Below are 15,141 nucleotides of genomic sequence, written 5' to 3'. Positions count from 1 at the left end.
GTTATACAACGCTACACGTCGACATCACACATTGTCGTAATTATTTACGAGCTTAAATAATAGTTTGCGAACCTCACTCAGTATAGACATTATTAATATTATTTAAAATAAACCCCTTATAAACCGCAAACAATTTGAATGGGTGACATAAATTGACAACTGACTTTTAGCTTTTTTTAAAATCATAGACAATTGGTGATACAACAATAAAATATCCGTCAACAATATTTGGCTAGCCAGACTCTAACTACGGTCAGTTAGTCTATGAATTTACTGAGTCGCTAGTGCTGCACTCTGGCGGTAGAACATTGCAGTTATATCCCCTATTATGTAAAGTGTATTCATCCTTACGTGCAAAGAGTAAAGTAAGTATATAGGGGTATGGCAATTAAACAAACCGTTCAGCGCATGTCGCCTAGGCCTAGTATATATATACTTAGTGGTCTAGTCTAGTCGACGCACCTCACAGTAAGGATTTGGTAGATATATACTTTAATGGCGACAGAATATATAACACTGAATCCTAATGAGAACATTGTGTCCACTGAAAGCTCAGTTGTGTATTACTTAGTCGGCACATTTATGGCGAACCATTATAAACTAGCTGAATATGACTTAATATTACAATATTGACACGATAATTGAAAACCACAATTACTAAGTGAATTAAGAATGATTATATGAATTAAAAACAACTATATGAATATTACAACTCATTGTTCAAAATTGTCTGCTACATTCTATAATAATATAAACATACTTGAAAATCTTATCACTATTGTATGGTAATTATAATTACTTTGTAATAATAGTACTAACTTACAACAACACAAATAAATGTCAAAGTATGTCATGTTCATTAAAATTATCATTACATTATTATAGGTACCTACCTCGAAAGCGACCGTAATCTCGCGTTTACAGTTTTCTACTTCATTCATAAAGTTGCTTCCTGGCACCTAAACTAGCGATACAGGTCAATTACTTTCAAAGGTGATGTTGAGTATAATCTCTGGTTATATTTAAAATAGACAGCGCGCACTTAATCTCGCGACGGTCACCCCCACTAAGGGGTTGTGCACAAATCACGCGAGGTGTTTTCAGCTACTTTTTGACCCCCCCCCCTTCCCGCATCCCTTGGTGATATATGGTGAGGTTTTTGGCTACCCCCCTCCCCCCACACAACCTCACGTGTATTTTTTTGAAAGTGATCTATCGTGATTTTTCGTGACCCCCCTTCGCCCCATCGAACCTCGCGTGATGTGCACAAGCCCTAATGACAGCGGCCCAGCTAGACTCGCCCCATATTATACACGCGATGATCTGAGGATGTGCAGTGATGGTGAGCATGGGTTACGGCATCGTGCGTACCTCTTCCCAGTTCTTGTGTCACACTGAAACAGGCTCTACTATCGACTCATTCACACGAGCCTCACTAACTTCTGCATTTTTAATTTAGTAGATTTTATATTATTTTTTGATAATCTATTCGGGATGCGTTTCATCAATAAACCTCTTCAAACGAGTAGGTACATAGCTTATGAATAACAATCGTTTCCTAAACCATTAAACCTTCTTATATTTAACCTTATATTTATTGTGAGACTAATGGCAGTGATGGTCAGCAGTTGTCGGGAGGGACTTAGTCAACCATTCCCCAAAAATTGGTAAATCAAAATATTACGTCAAATAAAATTTTGACCTTATTGTATACAGAGTTAACTATCATCGAATTCACGAGTGATCTAACGAATTATTTTCATCTTTCATCAACTCGCTCTTCCCTCCTAATCTACCGTAAACCGTATTTGGTTATGCTTATTTAATCATTATAATCCTATCTTTATATATAAGTGATATATGAAATATCTTCAGACCTACTACAGACTTACAAGTATCATTTATTACACTAACATGAGTAATGTAGTATCAAGACTACCGAGATAAATGAACAGCATTCAAATAAATCATATGGAAGTTGGTACAAGGTTTCATCCTACTACGACTAAAACCCCACAAGTTCCCCACAATTACTACCAGCCTGGTATTATTTTGCAACCAGATGACACGTATAAAATATGTTAAATATTCAAAAACTTGCAAGGCGATTAATCGTGCTAGAATGTATTCTACAAATGAAGTCATCGTTCAGAGGCGATAAGAAACTTGATCTTAAGCCTGTTTCAGTGGTTACTACAATAACGAAACCTTGGAAATAAGTACCTAAGTAATGTGCGAAAACAAACCGGCCATTTTAGGAGACAGGAGCTGGCGCCGAGTCAGCATCTAGATGTGTCATGCCCGTCGGAACGTATGCGGTGGAATGTGGTGCACGAGCCGGCCTCGCGAGCACCGCACGGCCGACTCGTACGCTTAACAAATTATTCTTATCAAACAAGGGATTCTAATTCGTAAATATTAAAATTTGAGTACACATTCGTTCTTAATCTTAACAATTAATACAATATCAAAAACTTTATGGACTATGAATTACATAATAACATGAAAAACAGTCTTCCAGGCTTTTTCGTTTATCAAAAATTTGTAAATTGTAAATTTTTATTTGTAAAAACTGATAAAGTACAAGAATCTCAAAACAGTCTAATTATTTACCAGCTCGTTTCTAATCGACGAGCCGAACTTTATAATTTGATAATACTACCCAATTAACTACTAAACATCAGCCAATTTTTGGTATCAATATTTCTAGACTAAACATTGTAGCTTATTTTAAATATTTGAAATGCATAATGAGTGAGATGATAACGAAATAGATGTGTCGATGAGTAGGTGGATCGAGTGAGTATTGTTTGTGCTACAGCTAGACGGACACTACGAGACGAGAGCGGAGCCGGAGCGCGCGGCGCCGCGCCGGCAAGGGCGACAGATTTCCTCAATAACCTAGTCTATTACGACTATTACAGATCAATTACTTTACGGTTTCATGGATACTTTATAAAACTTTTCATGGAGTATGAGTATTAATATTATTTACGTACGTATCCCTTATTACATAGATAATTTATCTGAATAAAAAGATTATCTAATCCTGTAAGTACCTAAACAATCATATCAATATTACAATCTTAGAGCTTACTTTAGCCAATTTCCTATTGACATATGAAACTAATAGAAATACAATTTAATAATAATTACAAAAGATGTCAGTCACAATAAAAAGAGAGTTTAAAATCTTAGACAGGACAGATCGTTTATGTTCGAGATTACCTACACGACACGACATCGAGCGAACACATAATGTCAATGAAACATTAAAAGCACACTATATCGATTGGCGCACATGCGTCCTCGTCAACGAAAAAACGGGAAAGACAAATGGATTTACACGCTTACAATATACAGGGTGTATGCCGAGTCTGACTCTAGTGTATATTCAACTGGTGTGGTCGCCATTTATTTATCTTCCGGCTCCTTCTCCTTCTTCTCTTCGGGCTCCTTCTCTACCTCCTTCTCTTTCTCGTCGCCCTACAATAAATAATAACAATGTTGTATATACATCCGTCCTTTATCATATTAACAACCAACCCTTTGACCGCCATATGAGGTGCGCGGCTACAGCCCAATATCAACCTTCGTGCATTCCGACAAGATTCAAGATGGCGCGCCGCGAACAATAGAAGTGGCGTTCAAAGGGTTTAGAATAGCAGTTTTATGCCGGCTGTACACGCTCGGCGAGAGTCTCTCGCCGAGAGTCTCGGGCGAGAAGCTGTCGACGAGAGCACACCATGTACACACTCGTTGAATCATTTCAACCGCGGACGCCCGCCACGATGAACATAGAAGCTGTTGCTGCGATTTGCCTCTGTGCTGCTAGCTACTATGATTATTTAGGCGTATATAACAAAAAAAACTTTATGTTTCACATCTTTTGGGTTCCATAGGACTAATTTAATTTGGTAAAACGATAAAAACTGCAATTCAGTCTCATTGGACCACATTTTAACGGCGGAACACCAAAATACGTCTTTACAGAAACACACCGGGTAATTATTTATAGTTATATTTAACTCACGTGTGGTGGTAATTTGCATTTGTGGTGTGTACCCCCCATTTGTTCAGATTTTTGTCGGGTAATTACACAAATCTCTGTTTTAACAATGAGTGTGTACTAGGGTGTTGCTTATTTCGTCGAAATTGAAATTTTATTTTATAGTGTGTACATGCTCTGCCTCGCTGCCCTCGCGAGAGCAGCGAGGCCCTTTGACTCGGCCGCAAAAAACTGACCGCAATCGGAGAACGGCGAGACGAGACGAGGAAGACCGAGACAAGACGAGAGCAGTCTGTATACACTCGCTCTCGGTCTGTCACGGGGTGTCTCGTGTACAGCCGGCATTACGTTTACGAGTTACTTTGTTTTGAACATAACGGTCGCGTGCGTAACGAAATATCTTAGAATAAAGGTGTGTCAAGTATCCCGCGTCATTTGATACTAATTGTACGGAACCGGTGCGTTCCTAGAATCCAAGACACCTACACTTGTTTAGTAAGGCCGATACACCTACGTTTCAATAACAATGTAAGTAATGAACGAGTCTTTTGTGTTTGTCACCGTAAAATAATAGACGGGTATATTGTAGGGAATGAAAATCGGTTATTTTTTGTATGGAAATAATCGGTTATTAACCGAAACCGCGGTTATTATCATACAAAAAATAACCGATTTGCATTCCCTAGTATATTGTTACTAAGGGAGGCGAATTGTGTTTAGTGTAAGAATAGCAGTTTGAGTGCGTTTTCGAATGTCAAGTACATTACCATGCTTGTATTAAAGATTATTATTTGTTTATTCCAGAGTAAGGACAAATACAGGGTGTCCAGTGGTAAATTTCCGATTTCAAATCCAAATAATTTTCGAACGCGTAGTGCCAGAGGTTTTTTCTAGTTTCGTGAGTGTTGCGGATTAATTAGTGACAATGGATCGCTGGCCAGCAGAGCAGCGTGCACGTGCTATTGAAGAGTATTTAAAAACGGATTTTTATTCAGTATTGCAAGACCCTGACTTTGTATTTTAATTTTTTCTTCTAAAACTGTTACGGATTTAATCTGTCAGCTGACCGTAGTCATTTTTCTGGACCAAAAAATTCAGAACAATAAATTAAAATCAGAATGGGGCGTAAGTTGCCATATTAATTTTAATATACGCCATACTGCGATGCACCGTCAGCTAATCTTATTGAAAGCTCGGTAGAAAATATGAGTTTCAAAAAATTTTATCCGCATTCATCAACTTTTTATATAAGTATAGTTTTGGTTTATATATTTTAGTTTTTTTTTAATCAAATTATGAAATCGGAAATCTGCCACTGGCCACCCTGTACTTGTGCCATTTACTGATTCCTATCACCAGCTTTTCAGAAATTTTAGAGAAGTTTACTCGGGCGAACGGCACCATTTCAGTCTTGGACTGTTTGCGATTGAAATGTGTGCCTTTCATCCCTTGGTTAATAATGTGCTACTGTAACGTACCTTGCCCTTTTCGGGTTCATCAGGGAGCGGCTGTTTCTCGGCGGGCCCGGTGCCCTCCTTGGTCTCCTTGGTGTCCTTGACGGGCTTGGGTAGGTGCGCGTTGAGGTCGAGCGTGGTGCAGATGTCGTCCCAGTCGTGGAACGCGCGCTCCTTGATGCGCGACACGAGCCCCACCAGGTTCGGGAAGCTGTCGTTCATCGCATCGCGCAGCGGGTGGGCGACCTCCTTGTCGATGAAATTCAATTGAGCGAGGTTGGAGAACGCGACGACGTCCAGCTGTGGAGGATAATAATCATAAATCAGTCACATGTGACCAGTGTCAAAGGTATCAGTGCGCACGGGGTGCGCAAGCGTCATGGTAGCAGGGCTCCCAACAATCGGTCACACTCTTGAACGAATTGGCTGACCAATGTCCATCAACCAAAACTTGTAGTCATTTAAGACTCAGCAAACATGTTTAGTGAGCCTATCCTATTACTTTTTAAATGGATGTTCTAATGATAATGTATTACTATAAGTCATAAGCTTATTGGTTCTGTTAACTTATTGTTATTGAATAAATAATCTTATCTAATACTCAGAATCAGTTCCAGAGGTTATTAGTGATCTTAGTAGTAAGCATCCCTAGCCTAACCTAACATACATACAGCCCTAGATTCTACGCTGTAAACCCTACCTACCGAGTCCTAATCTCGAGACACGCCGACTGTCGACCGAATACAAAAAAGCTCCCACGTCATAATGCTCTATTTGGTCGCTATGAATGAGTGTGCTATTCATCCATTTTCTACTTTCACGTGGTCTACTAAAATTAGTAGATCAGAACATTGTGTTCAAGTCGCAGATGAAGTGACTCTGTGGTAATGATCGCGACGCGATATCATTACAGTGATCAAAGGAACGTGATGTAGGCATCAGTTAACTTAGACTGAATTACCCCAATTACGTCGCAGACGCTGAAGGAGGGGGGTCTATAAGTCTCGCAATGAAGAGGCGTTGAGACGAATGATGAATAAAATGTGCCTGATTGCTAATTATTTCTCCCACTTACTCCCATAAATATCTTCGTTTTTGATAGTTAAATATAAACTTGCCGAAAAATAATGTTCTTTTATTTATTGGACATTTAAAAACTAAACCTTTACAACATTTTAACTTTAAAATATGTGTTTCAACGCATCATAAATGACGTAAATCTTATTCTATAGAAACTTATTGCAATGGGTTATAATATTTCAGTCATAATTGTTTAATTAACATCGCGATTGAATAAATAGTTCTCGGAAGTAATGACGGGACGCTCGGCTACGGACGTGTTTATCTTACGAGTACAAGCACCTATTAAGATACTATTCAAAACAAAGACTGACTTGTATCGAGACATTTTTCGGGCAGTCATGGGAGATAAGAGGGTTGTTTAATGAGTTGTCAATTTTAGTAAAGCTACTAAATACTAGGAATGTATCGACTAGTCGCGAAAGCCGACTATCCGGCCTCATTTGTAGTCGGCAATTAGTCGGCAAAAATGGCCGATTAGTCGGCACTTTATAAGTGACAGAAAAACAGGGCACAAAGAACTAAACAGCAAATATCTACCATAGCTTTTCACATATTTTACCCAAATTCCTATTTAGGGTTCGTACGAAAACTTTTTTTCGAATTATTGACCGTGAGATCGCTTTCTTGTCTGGTTGTGGTATAAAATATAGCCTTAGAATTATTTTATTTTTCCCTAATTACCTAATATACTTAATTACGATGAATAGCGCGACGAAAGGTGAAAAACGATTGTTTTTTTTAAGTGCATGATCTGGCCGACTAGCCGACTATTCGGCCGACTAATCGGTCATCCAAGCGCCGATTAGTCGGCTAGTCGGCCAAATCAATAGTCGGTACATCACTACTAAATACAAATATAAATCTTTAAAGCAATAACTGTTAGTAAAACAAAGAATGTTGGGTTATTCCCACTAGTTACCACCAAGTTACCAGTGGTAACAACTGCGATTTTTATCTCACCTGTTTTCAGTGATAACAATTGAGAAAAATATTCCCAGGATTTACCACCAACTCGCTTTTGAGGTAACTAGTGGGATTATTTTTCAGTTGTTAAAAAGAAGTAAGCTTAGAGTGCTCACTTCATACATAGATAAAACCCAAATGTAATAAGCTTTAAGGGAGCTTTGCGGATACTTATTTTTAATAACATTTAAACTCGATAAATATTAACTTTTAAGCGAGTTTTGAACTTATTAATAATACGTTTTAAATACCATACCTCTCCCGTACAAGTTATTATTTAATAGCGACCCGTCGACGTTTTACTAACGGCTTCGCACGGGTTACACAAAACCTTATTAAATTATACACATAAACATCCCTCAAGATTCTAAAGAATCATTCTATTGATGTTGAAAACCGCATGAAAATCCGTTCAGTAGTTTTTGCGTTTATCGCGAACATACAATCAAATAGACAGATGCGGCGGAGGACTTTGTTTTACAAGGTGATGATTAAGTAAGGAAATTGATGTATGTAGTGAGCACTCTTAAGCTTGTTTGTTTCTGTATGCTAGTAGATACCATCAAAATTCTGCCAGTGTTCAACATATTTTACTTCACGAAAGATCGAAATGAAGTAGTGTAAACCTCGTAACTCCTCCGGGGGAGTTACGAGATTTGCGACTATAAGTATTGTCGTCTAAGGTAGCAATTACTAATTTCCTTGAAATGGAGTTACGAGGTTTGCGAGTTAGGCCGACGATATATATATAGTTCTCATCGATTTCGATGACGGCTACCTTAGCAATTACGCCTTTTAAGGGTCCGAATGTGGCTGGCCAGGCCGAACTTGGTCTTGAAGACTCTTCTGCAGGTGCAGGCGTTACAAAAGAGGTGTTGGGGGTGTGAAAGTGTAAATAAATAAATATTATAGGACATTTTTACACAAATTGACTAAGCCCCACGGTAAGCTCAAGAAGGCTTGTGTTGTGGGTACTCAGACAACAATATATATAATATATAAATACTTAAATACATAGAAAAAACCATGACTCAGGAACAAATATCTGTATCATCATACAAATAAATGCTCTAACCAGGATTCCAACCCGGGACCATCGGCTTCATAGGCAGGGTCACTACTCACTAGGCCAGGACCCCTATTCGAGAAGCGACGTTTGACGTATCGTGTTGATCTCCCGTTGATGTGGGAAAAATCATAAGTTCTCGAATACGTATAATGTCAAAATTTGACATTAACAATCCACAGTTAGGGTGACAAGCAAACCAAACCGCACTACCCTTAGTTTAGAGTTGAGTTTTGGTTGTACCAAATGATATTATCCACCGTTGATGGAATCAACACTCAGTATGGAATAAAATCAATTGTTGATTTAACGTGGATGCGAAATCTGACAGTTGTACATGTCGAATTTGGCCCCAGACCGGTCGTCAAGTATGTATAAGCATGCAGTCGTGTATGTATAAAGGTTGTCACGCACCAGGGTGGGTTCGTCGCCAAAGAAGAAGGGCCTGTCAGACAGAAGGTCGGAGAGCACTCGCAGGTCGTTCTTGCCAAACTCGATGATCTCCTCCTGGCTGTGGACGCCGATGCCGTGGGCCTTCGCCTTTTTCATACCCTGGAAATATATATAACAACTGTACAAGTTTATGTACAAACAGCAATACTCCTATCTGTACATCGGTGGACTTTTATTACAAAAGGCATGAGGTTCACCGATGTACAGTGTGAGCCTACATACAGGGTGTTACTGACCATCGGGCTTTATCCAGGGCTCGATTCTACTCGCTAAACTGAGCTACTTTTATTATGGCACCAACTCCGAAATCCCGATTTTTTTTTTTACTTTTTCATACATTATGGCATGGCTGATCAGATGTCGACGTTTTCTATGGATAAGCCAATAATTTTACCCTGATTTTAGGGTTGGTCCCATAGTAAAAGTAGCTCAGTTTAGCGAGTAAAATCAAGCCCTGGAATTAAAGCCCCATGGTCAGTAACACCCTGTATGTACTGTATATGCATTTTAATGCAGACACGATTTGTATTTTTTTATAAAATATTTAACTGAAATACTTGCATAACTTTTCGGACAACAAGTACAAAGGCAGCTTTAATTTAATACACTCGGATAGATTCGAACTGTATAATGACATTATTGAAAATTAGATCAGTATTTCATCTGTAGGTATGCAACTGTAAGAATTAAAGTTACCTTGCGGCCGGACGTGAGCTTGTAGCAGAAGTTAAGGATGGGGTTCGGCAGGCGGGTGTTGAGCGCATTCTGCAGGTTGATCTGGTAGCCCTTGATGACACTGTCGGGGTACTTGGCGCGCCACCACAGCAGCACCCACGACAGGTGGTTCTCGATCATGGAGATCATGGCGTGCGACACCACCCGCTGCTCCGGCGTCAGCGCTGTGTGTAAAGCGAATAGGTCAGGTACTGCGAGTCTCTTGCACCCACGCTGCGCTCCGAAACGCACATGCGCGACGAGCCTGATAAATCTAGAATTCTAGGTCGCCCGGGCTCTCGATCCCGATTTTCATATGACAAAGAACTTTGCACTCGCAAGGTACGATGACCCTAGATAGTATTATAAGCATATTTTCCTAAACGTACCTATTCAAGTATACATTACTGGGCGACTCATGAATGTAAGGGTTATCAAATAACATTGTAACAGGAGCCTTGCAACTCTACTGCGACGGCTCAACATGTCCGATATAAATAAGTAATGAGGTAGGTAATGATAAGGCAGTGCGTACCCGCATCGAGATCCTTGTTGAATTTCTCAGAAAGATCTTTGATGATGAAAGTGCTGTCGGCAATCTCTTCACCATTCAACTCCACGAACGGCAGTTGCCCCTTTTTGGAACGGAATTTCGCCTTGTGATCCACGTTCTGAAACAAACATTCAAAATTTATGGTTAAAGAATAGTGATGATAATTCATATAACACTCCAGTCTCCACTCGTTCGTCGCAACGCTACGTTATTTGTTTATATGTAGAGTGCGAACGGTACGATAAGCTTTGTGTTTACACCACGACATGTTCTAAGAATAGTTAGCTTGATAGGACTCTACCCTTCGCACAAACAACCCACAACAACAGAAGTGTTATATAGTACCTACTCGATTTTATCGACAAAGTTTAATTACATCAGAGGGTAGAAACAAAACATTTAAGTTTGAATGGAAAGTCAAGACTGTAAGATAGCATAGCAGCAGCGCAGAAGTACATAGGTACTTTTTAACAGAAGGCATGCACGTGGAAAATCTCTCCCTGTAAGTAACAGTTTGTCTAAAGGTCCTCAGTTTATGTCAATTATAGTAACTGAATTTAAGTTACAGCTAAACTAAGTCAAAATTGGTTACAAGGGAGGACTGCGATTTTCTTGCTTGTGGTATAATGGAACGATGGTCATGCTTATCGCGCGCGATAACAACAAAATGAGACAATGTTCAGTTTCTGACGAAGCTAATAGTAAGACAACAAACGCTTTGTCAGGTCATTATCGCTTGAAAGATGACCATCACATGACTCATATGGTGATAAACATCCGTTAGTGAAAATAAGTTCTGGGTCTCGTGTTACTTTAAAGCTTTTTTCTTGGCTTTTGGAATGTTTAACTATTGTGAATGCATAGTTGTGACAGTAAGTACTTATTGGTAGAATATGGAAATAATAATTTTAACCTAATTTTATGTCGGTTCATAATTCAGTTTAAAAAAGGGTGAAGTTTCTATGGGTGTCCGGTGTTAAACAAGTCCCTTAGAGCATAATAAATAGGTGTGGAGTTTCAACTTACGCTTCGCCAGCTTTAAACAAAGCGTCCAAATTACACCCCAATAGCCACCCTATCTCAACAACTGCGACATCCACCCACGGCCATGCTCGCTGTCATTTTTGCATGTCCTCTCTTGTTTTCGAGTTGAGCGCCGGCTAGGGCCCGTGAAAACGCAAATTGCGACTGAGAATAGCAACCTATTTTTGTGTGGATTTCCAATTTTACAACGTCACTAGCGGTTTGCTTTTGTTTGTGACGGCTTTAATTGTCTTCGGTTACCGCGATGACAGTTAAGGCCTGTTTATTTACACATTGATTAGTGTTTCCTTAGTGCGAGTTCATACATTTGCTACTAAACGCAAATAGCAAATCTATGAACTCGCACTAAACTCAAATCAATGTGTAAACAGGCCCTTCCTCGTGAAATAAAACTACACAATATGCAAAACTACCCACATGCAAAAATTACACAAATACATAAAAAAGATCTCAGTCTCCCGTTGACCACGAACGCTGAACGACTCGAAACGATGTATCTAAGTACGCGATATAATCCCTTTAAATAGCCGTAAAGATGACTCACTCTAGACTAGACCGGGCCGGGCCCGTGCCGAGGCGTCCGATACGTCATTTTATATAACGGCTGATCGGTGATCACGTGGTACTTTCCATAGCAAACGAACCGCCGGAAGCTCCGGCCCCGCCCGGTTAAGCGTGAATCATCCTTTAGATATGTTCACTTAGTCGTTAACTATCATATTAGTTTTAATTTTTAACAAGCTGAAACGTCTGCGAACGATGCTAATAAGCCTAGAATAAATTTAAAAGTGGAAAAATTACTGTCTTGGGTGAGACTTGAACTCACGGCCTCTGGATCAAATTTATCATATTAGTATTAGTACCTATTTTTTTAAATTTACAATACAATAGCTTAGGAAGGTGAATATTAGAAAAGACATATTGTACCTACATATTTATTTACGTAGCGGTCCTACACAGAGTACTTAGCAGTTAATATACATTTTTTAACATAGCATTTAGTTTTTTTTAATAACTTGAATGCAGGTTTTATTGTAGTTATTCGATGTATAATTCCGTTTTTTTTGGCATTCAAAATTTCTGGTCCAGTCCCCGCGATGTATACGGGCGGCTGAATCCGTAATAGCGGAAGCAGTTATAAAGTTGACCCAAAAATTTTTTATTAAGCTATGAGCTTCATCACATATGTTCCTTGAGTAATTCTAAGCATTTCAAGCCTGGGAGGCAATAAGAAATGTGTGTCTACTCGGATTTGTAATGGATTCAAACTTTCAACCCCTTTTTAACCCTGTTAGGGGATGAATTTTACAAAACGCTGAAATTACTTTTCCTGTCTTTTAATAATATCCCCAAATACAAAGATTCAAGTCCCGCGTTCGAAAAATTTTTTGATATCCATACAAACTTTCAACCCCTTTTTCACCACCTTAGGGGATGAATTTTCAAAAACGCTGAAATTAGTTTTCTTTTATTTTAATAATATATCGTTTTACGAAGTTTCTAATTCCTAGCTTAAAATAAAACTTGAACCCCATACAAACTTTCATCCCCTTTTTAACCCCCTTAGGGGTTGAATTTCTCAAAATCGCTTCTTATCTCTTGTACACTTTATAAATGTAATCTAGTGTGCAAATTTCAACTTTCTATCATTTGTAGTTTCGGCTCCGGGTAGCAAAAATCTCCAACCAAATTTTTCACCTTTTTACGTTTTTCTTGTAAAATTACTATGAAACTGAAAAAAAACAAATATCAGCAATGAATTCTACGTCTTTGGTTTATACGAAAATGATACCAAACTTGCCCTAGTATCCACCAAGATCAGAATAGATTTTTTTTAAAGATGACGGGTGGCGGCCGTCTTTGTACCCCACCCTCCCCCCCACCCTAGGCTAGAAATGCTTAGAATTACTCAAATATCAGATGTGATGAAGCTCATAGCTTAATAAAAAATGTTTGGGTCATGTATGGCAGCGTTACATAACTGACTCCAGTATAAGGTCTGTTAGATTTTCTATAACTGATATAAATTGTGACGATGTTGTGTTATGACGGATAATGATGGTGATGAATGTGAAAATGTAAAGATGTTTTGGAAGATGGGCGATGAGATGGATTTATGTGCTGTTAGGGAGTACTTAATATTATATCTTATAGTTTGTTTTAACAATGTGTTAGAGCAGCGGTCGGCAACCTTTTAGCAGCCAAGGGCCACATAGTAGTTAACGGAGGTGACGCGGGCCGTACTTTATTAATATTTATGACTTTATGAGACATACAAAATATCCAAGGCGGCACTCGGGCCGCAAGTGACAGGTTCATGAGCCGCATGCGGCCCGCGGCCCCGCAGGTTGCCGACCGCTGTGTTAGAGAGTTCAAGACTGTGGGTGCTCCAGATTGCAATCAACACCAATTTCAAAAATCAGCAGTTAAAGTAAGGTTCGTGGTTACATCACATCTACGGATCTTTTTTGATGTCTTAGGCCCACTTGCACTAACCAGGGGTTAAGCGGTTAAATCGTGAACCCACTGTCAAATTGTACTGGTAACCATGGTAAATTCGGGTTTAACCGTTTAACCCCGGGTTAGTGGAATGGTGCAAGTGGCCCTTAGCAACGCCGAATCACTTATAAATTTACTAACGTAACTTTACTGTCGTTTTTGTTTTCAAGTTTTATGGCTATAACAATAACAATGATATCCCCGGGAAGGAATGAGACGATCAGTAGAATGACGTGGCAACAACAGGTTGTCACAATAATCTGGTTTCAACACAGCAGTTAAAGTCTAATAAAGGGCTGTAAGTGTAAGGGAACGGTATTCGAGTTCGGACAAAGCAAGCGCCGCGAGAGGGGGGGCGAGGCGCGTGGCGTGCGCCCGGCGCCGGGGGGGTGCGGCGTTTATCTGCCCGCGTAGCTATGGCAACGGGCTCCAGACGAGCGGGGAGAGCAGCTGTATCGATTTCGACTGGCGAGGTTCAGCGGCCGGCTACCCTCCCGCCCCGCCGAGGCCATCCGCCCCCGCTCGTCCCGCTATACTCAGCCGCACAGACCTAGCCCTAATCTGTCAATTCGAGTGACATCCCTCTTGACTTGTAATATTTATGTATAAGCATAAATTTCGGAATTTCACGGCTAATCGGGTACCTTATTAAATTCAGTTTCAATTTCCATTACTGAAACTACTTTTGTTTCAGTCGTGACAGGTGTAAAAAAATTAAAAGCTTTACTTGTGACTACACAATCTACACATTATAAAACAAAGTCCCCCGCCGCGTCTGTCTGTTTGTGTTTGTTCGCGATAAACTCAAAAACTACTGAACGGATTTTCATGCGGTTTTCACATATCAATAGTGATTGTGGAGGAAGGTTTAGGTGCATAATTTGTTAACCCGTCCGGAGCCGTAGTTAATACCTAAGACCGTTGAAATAGACATGAAACAAGTACCTACGTATAATTAGTTTGACGGTTATGTTATGACTTATGAATTCTAAACGGCATTATTATACTTTATACTAGCTAGACTAATTGTAAGACAGATTAAAGTTTAGACCACAGTACTCACGTATACTCAGTAACTACCGACAACTTACTAGGACTAATGTTCCACTTTTCAAAGTTGCCAAGTTCGTTCCCCTCGCCGTGAATAACTGTGGCTTTAAACTTGTCAATTGTCATGCCTGATTTTAACAAATGTATTCTGCGGTAGCTATTTATAATAATATTATGCTTTATTAAATTGTAATAAAATTACGGAAATAAATGCCTACTTAATAATTTACCACCACTCTTATAAAAGAATTAG

At 39.4% G+C, this 15,141-nt stretch overlaps 1 protein-coding gene across 1 annotated transcript in view; it reads right to left on the bottom strand.

Annotated features, from left to right (window-relative positions):
* Positions 1–475: 475 nt before the first annotated feature.
* LOC134678685 (failed axon connections) overlaps positions 476–15,141 on the bottom strand; it is a 38,993-nt gene continuing 24,327 nt past the window's right edge. The window contains exons 2-6 of the mRNA XM_063537339.1: positions 10,278–10,413; positions 9,725–9,927; positions 8,990–9,127; positions 5,488–5,763; positions 476–3,486 (exon numbers count right to left, since the gene is read on the bottom strand). Of these exons, the coding sequence (XP_063393409.1) occupies positions 3,415–3,486; positions 5,488–5,763; positions 8,990–9,127; positions 9,725–9,927; positions 10,278–10,413 (825 nt within the window). The 3' untranslated portion in view covers positions 476–3,414. The remainder of the gene's footprint in view (positions 3,487–5,487; positions 5,764–8,989; positions 9,128–9,724; positions 9,928–10,277; positions 10,414–15,141) is intronic.

Source organism: Cydia fagiglandana, chromosome Z (genome assembly GCF_963556715.1).
Source record: "Cydia fagiglandana chromosome Z, ilCydFagi1.1, whole genome shotgun sequence".
NCBI lineage: Eukaryota > Metazoa > Arthropoda > Insecta > Lepidoptera > Tortricidae > Cydia > Cydia fagiglandana.
Note: the sequence above shows the minus strand (reverse complement) of the source record. Positions and strands in the feature narration are given on the sequence as shown.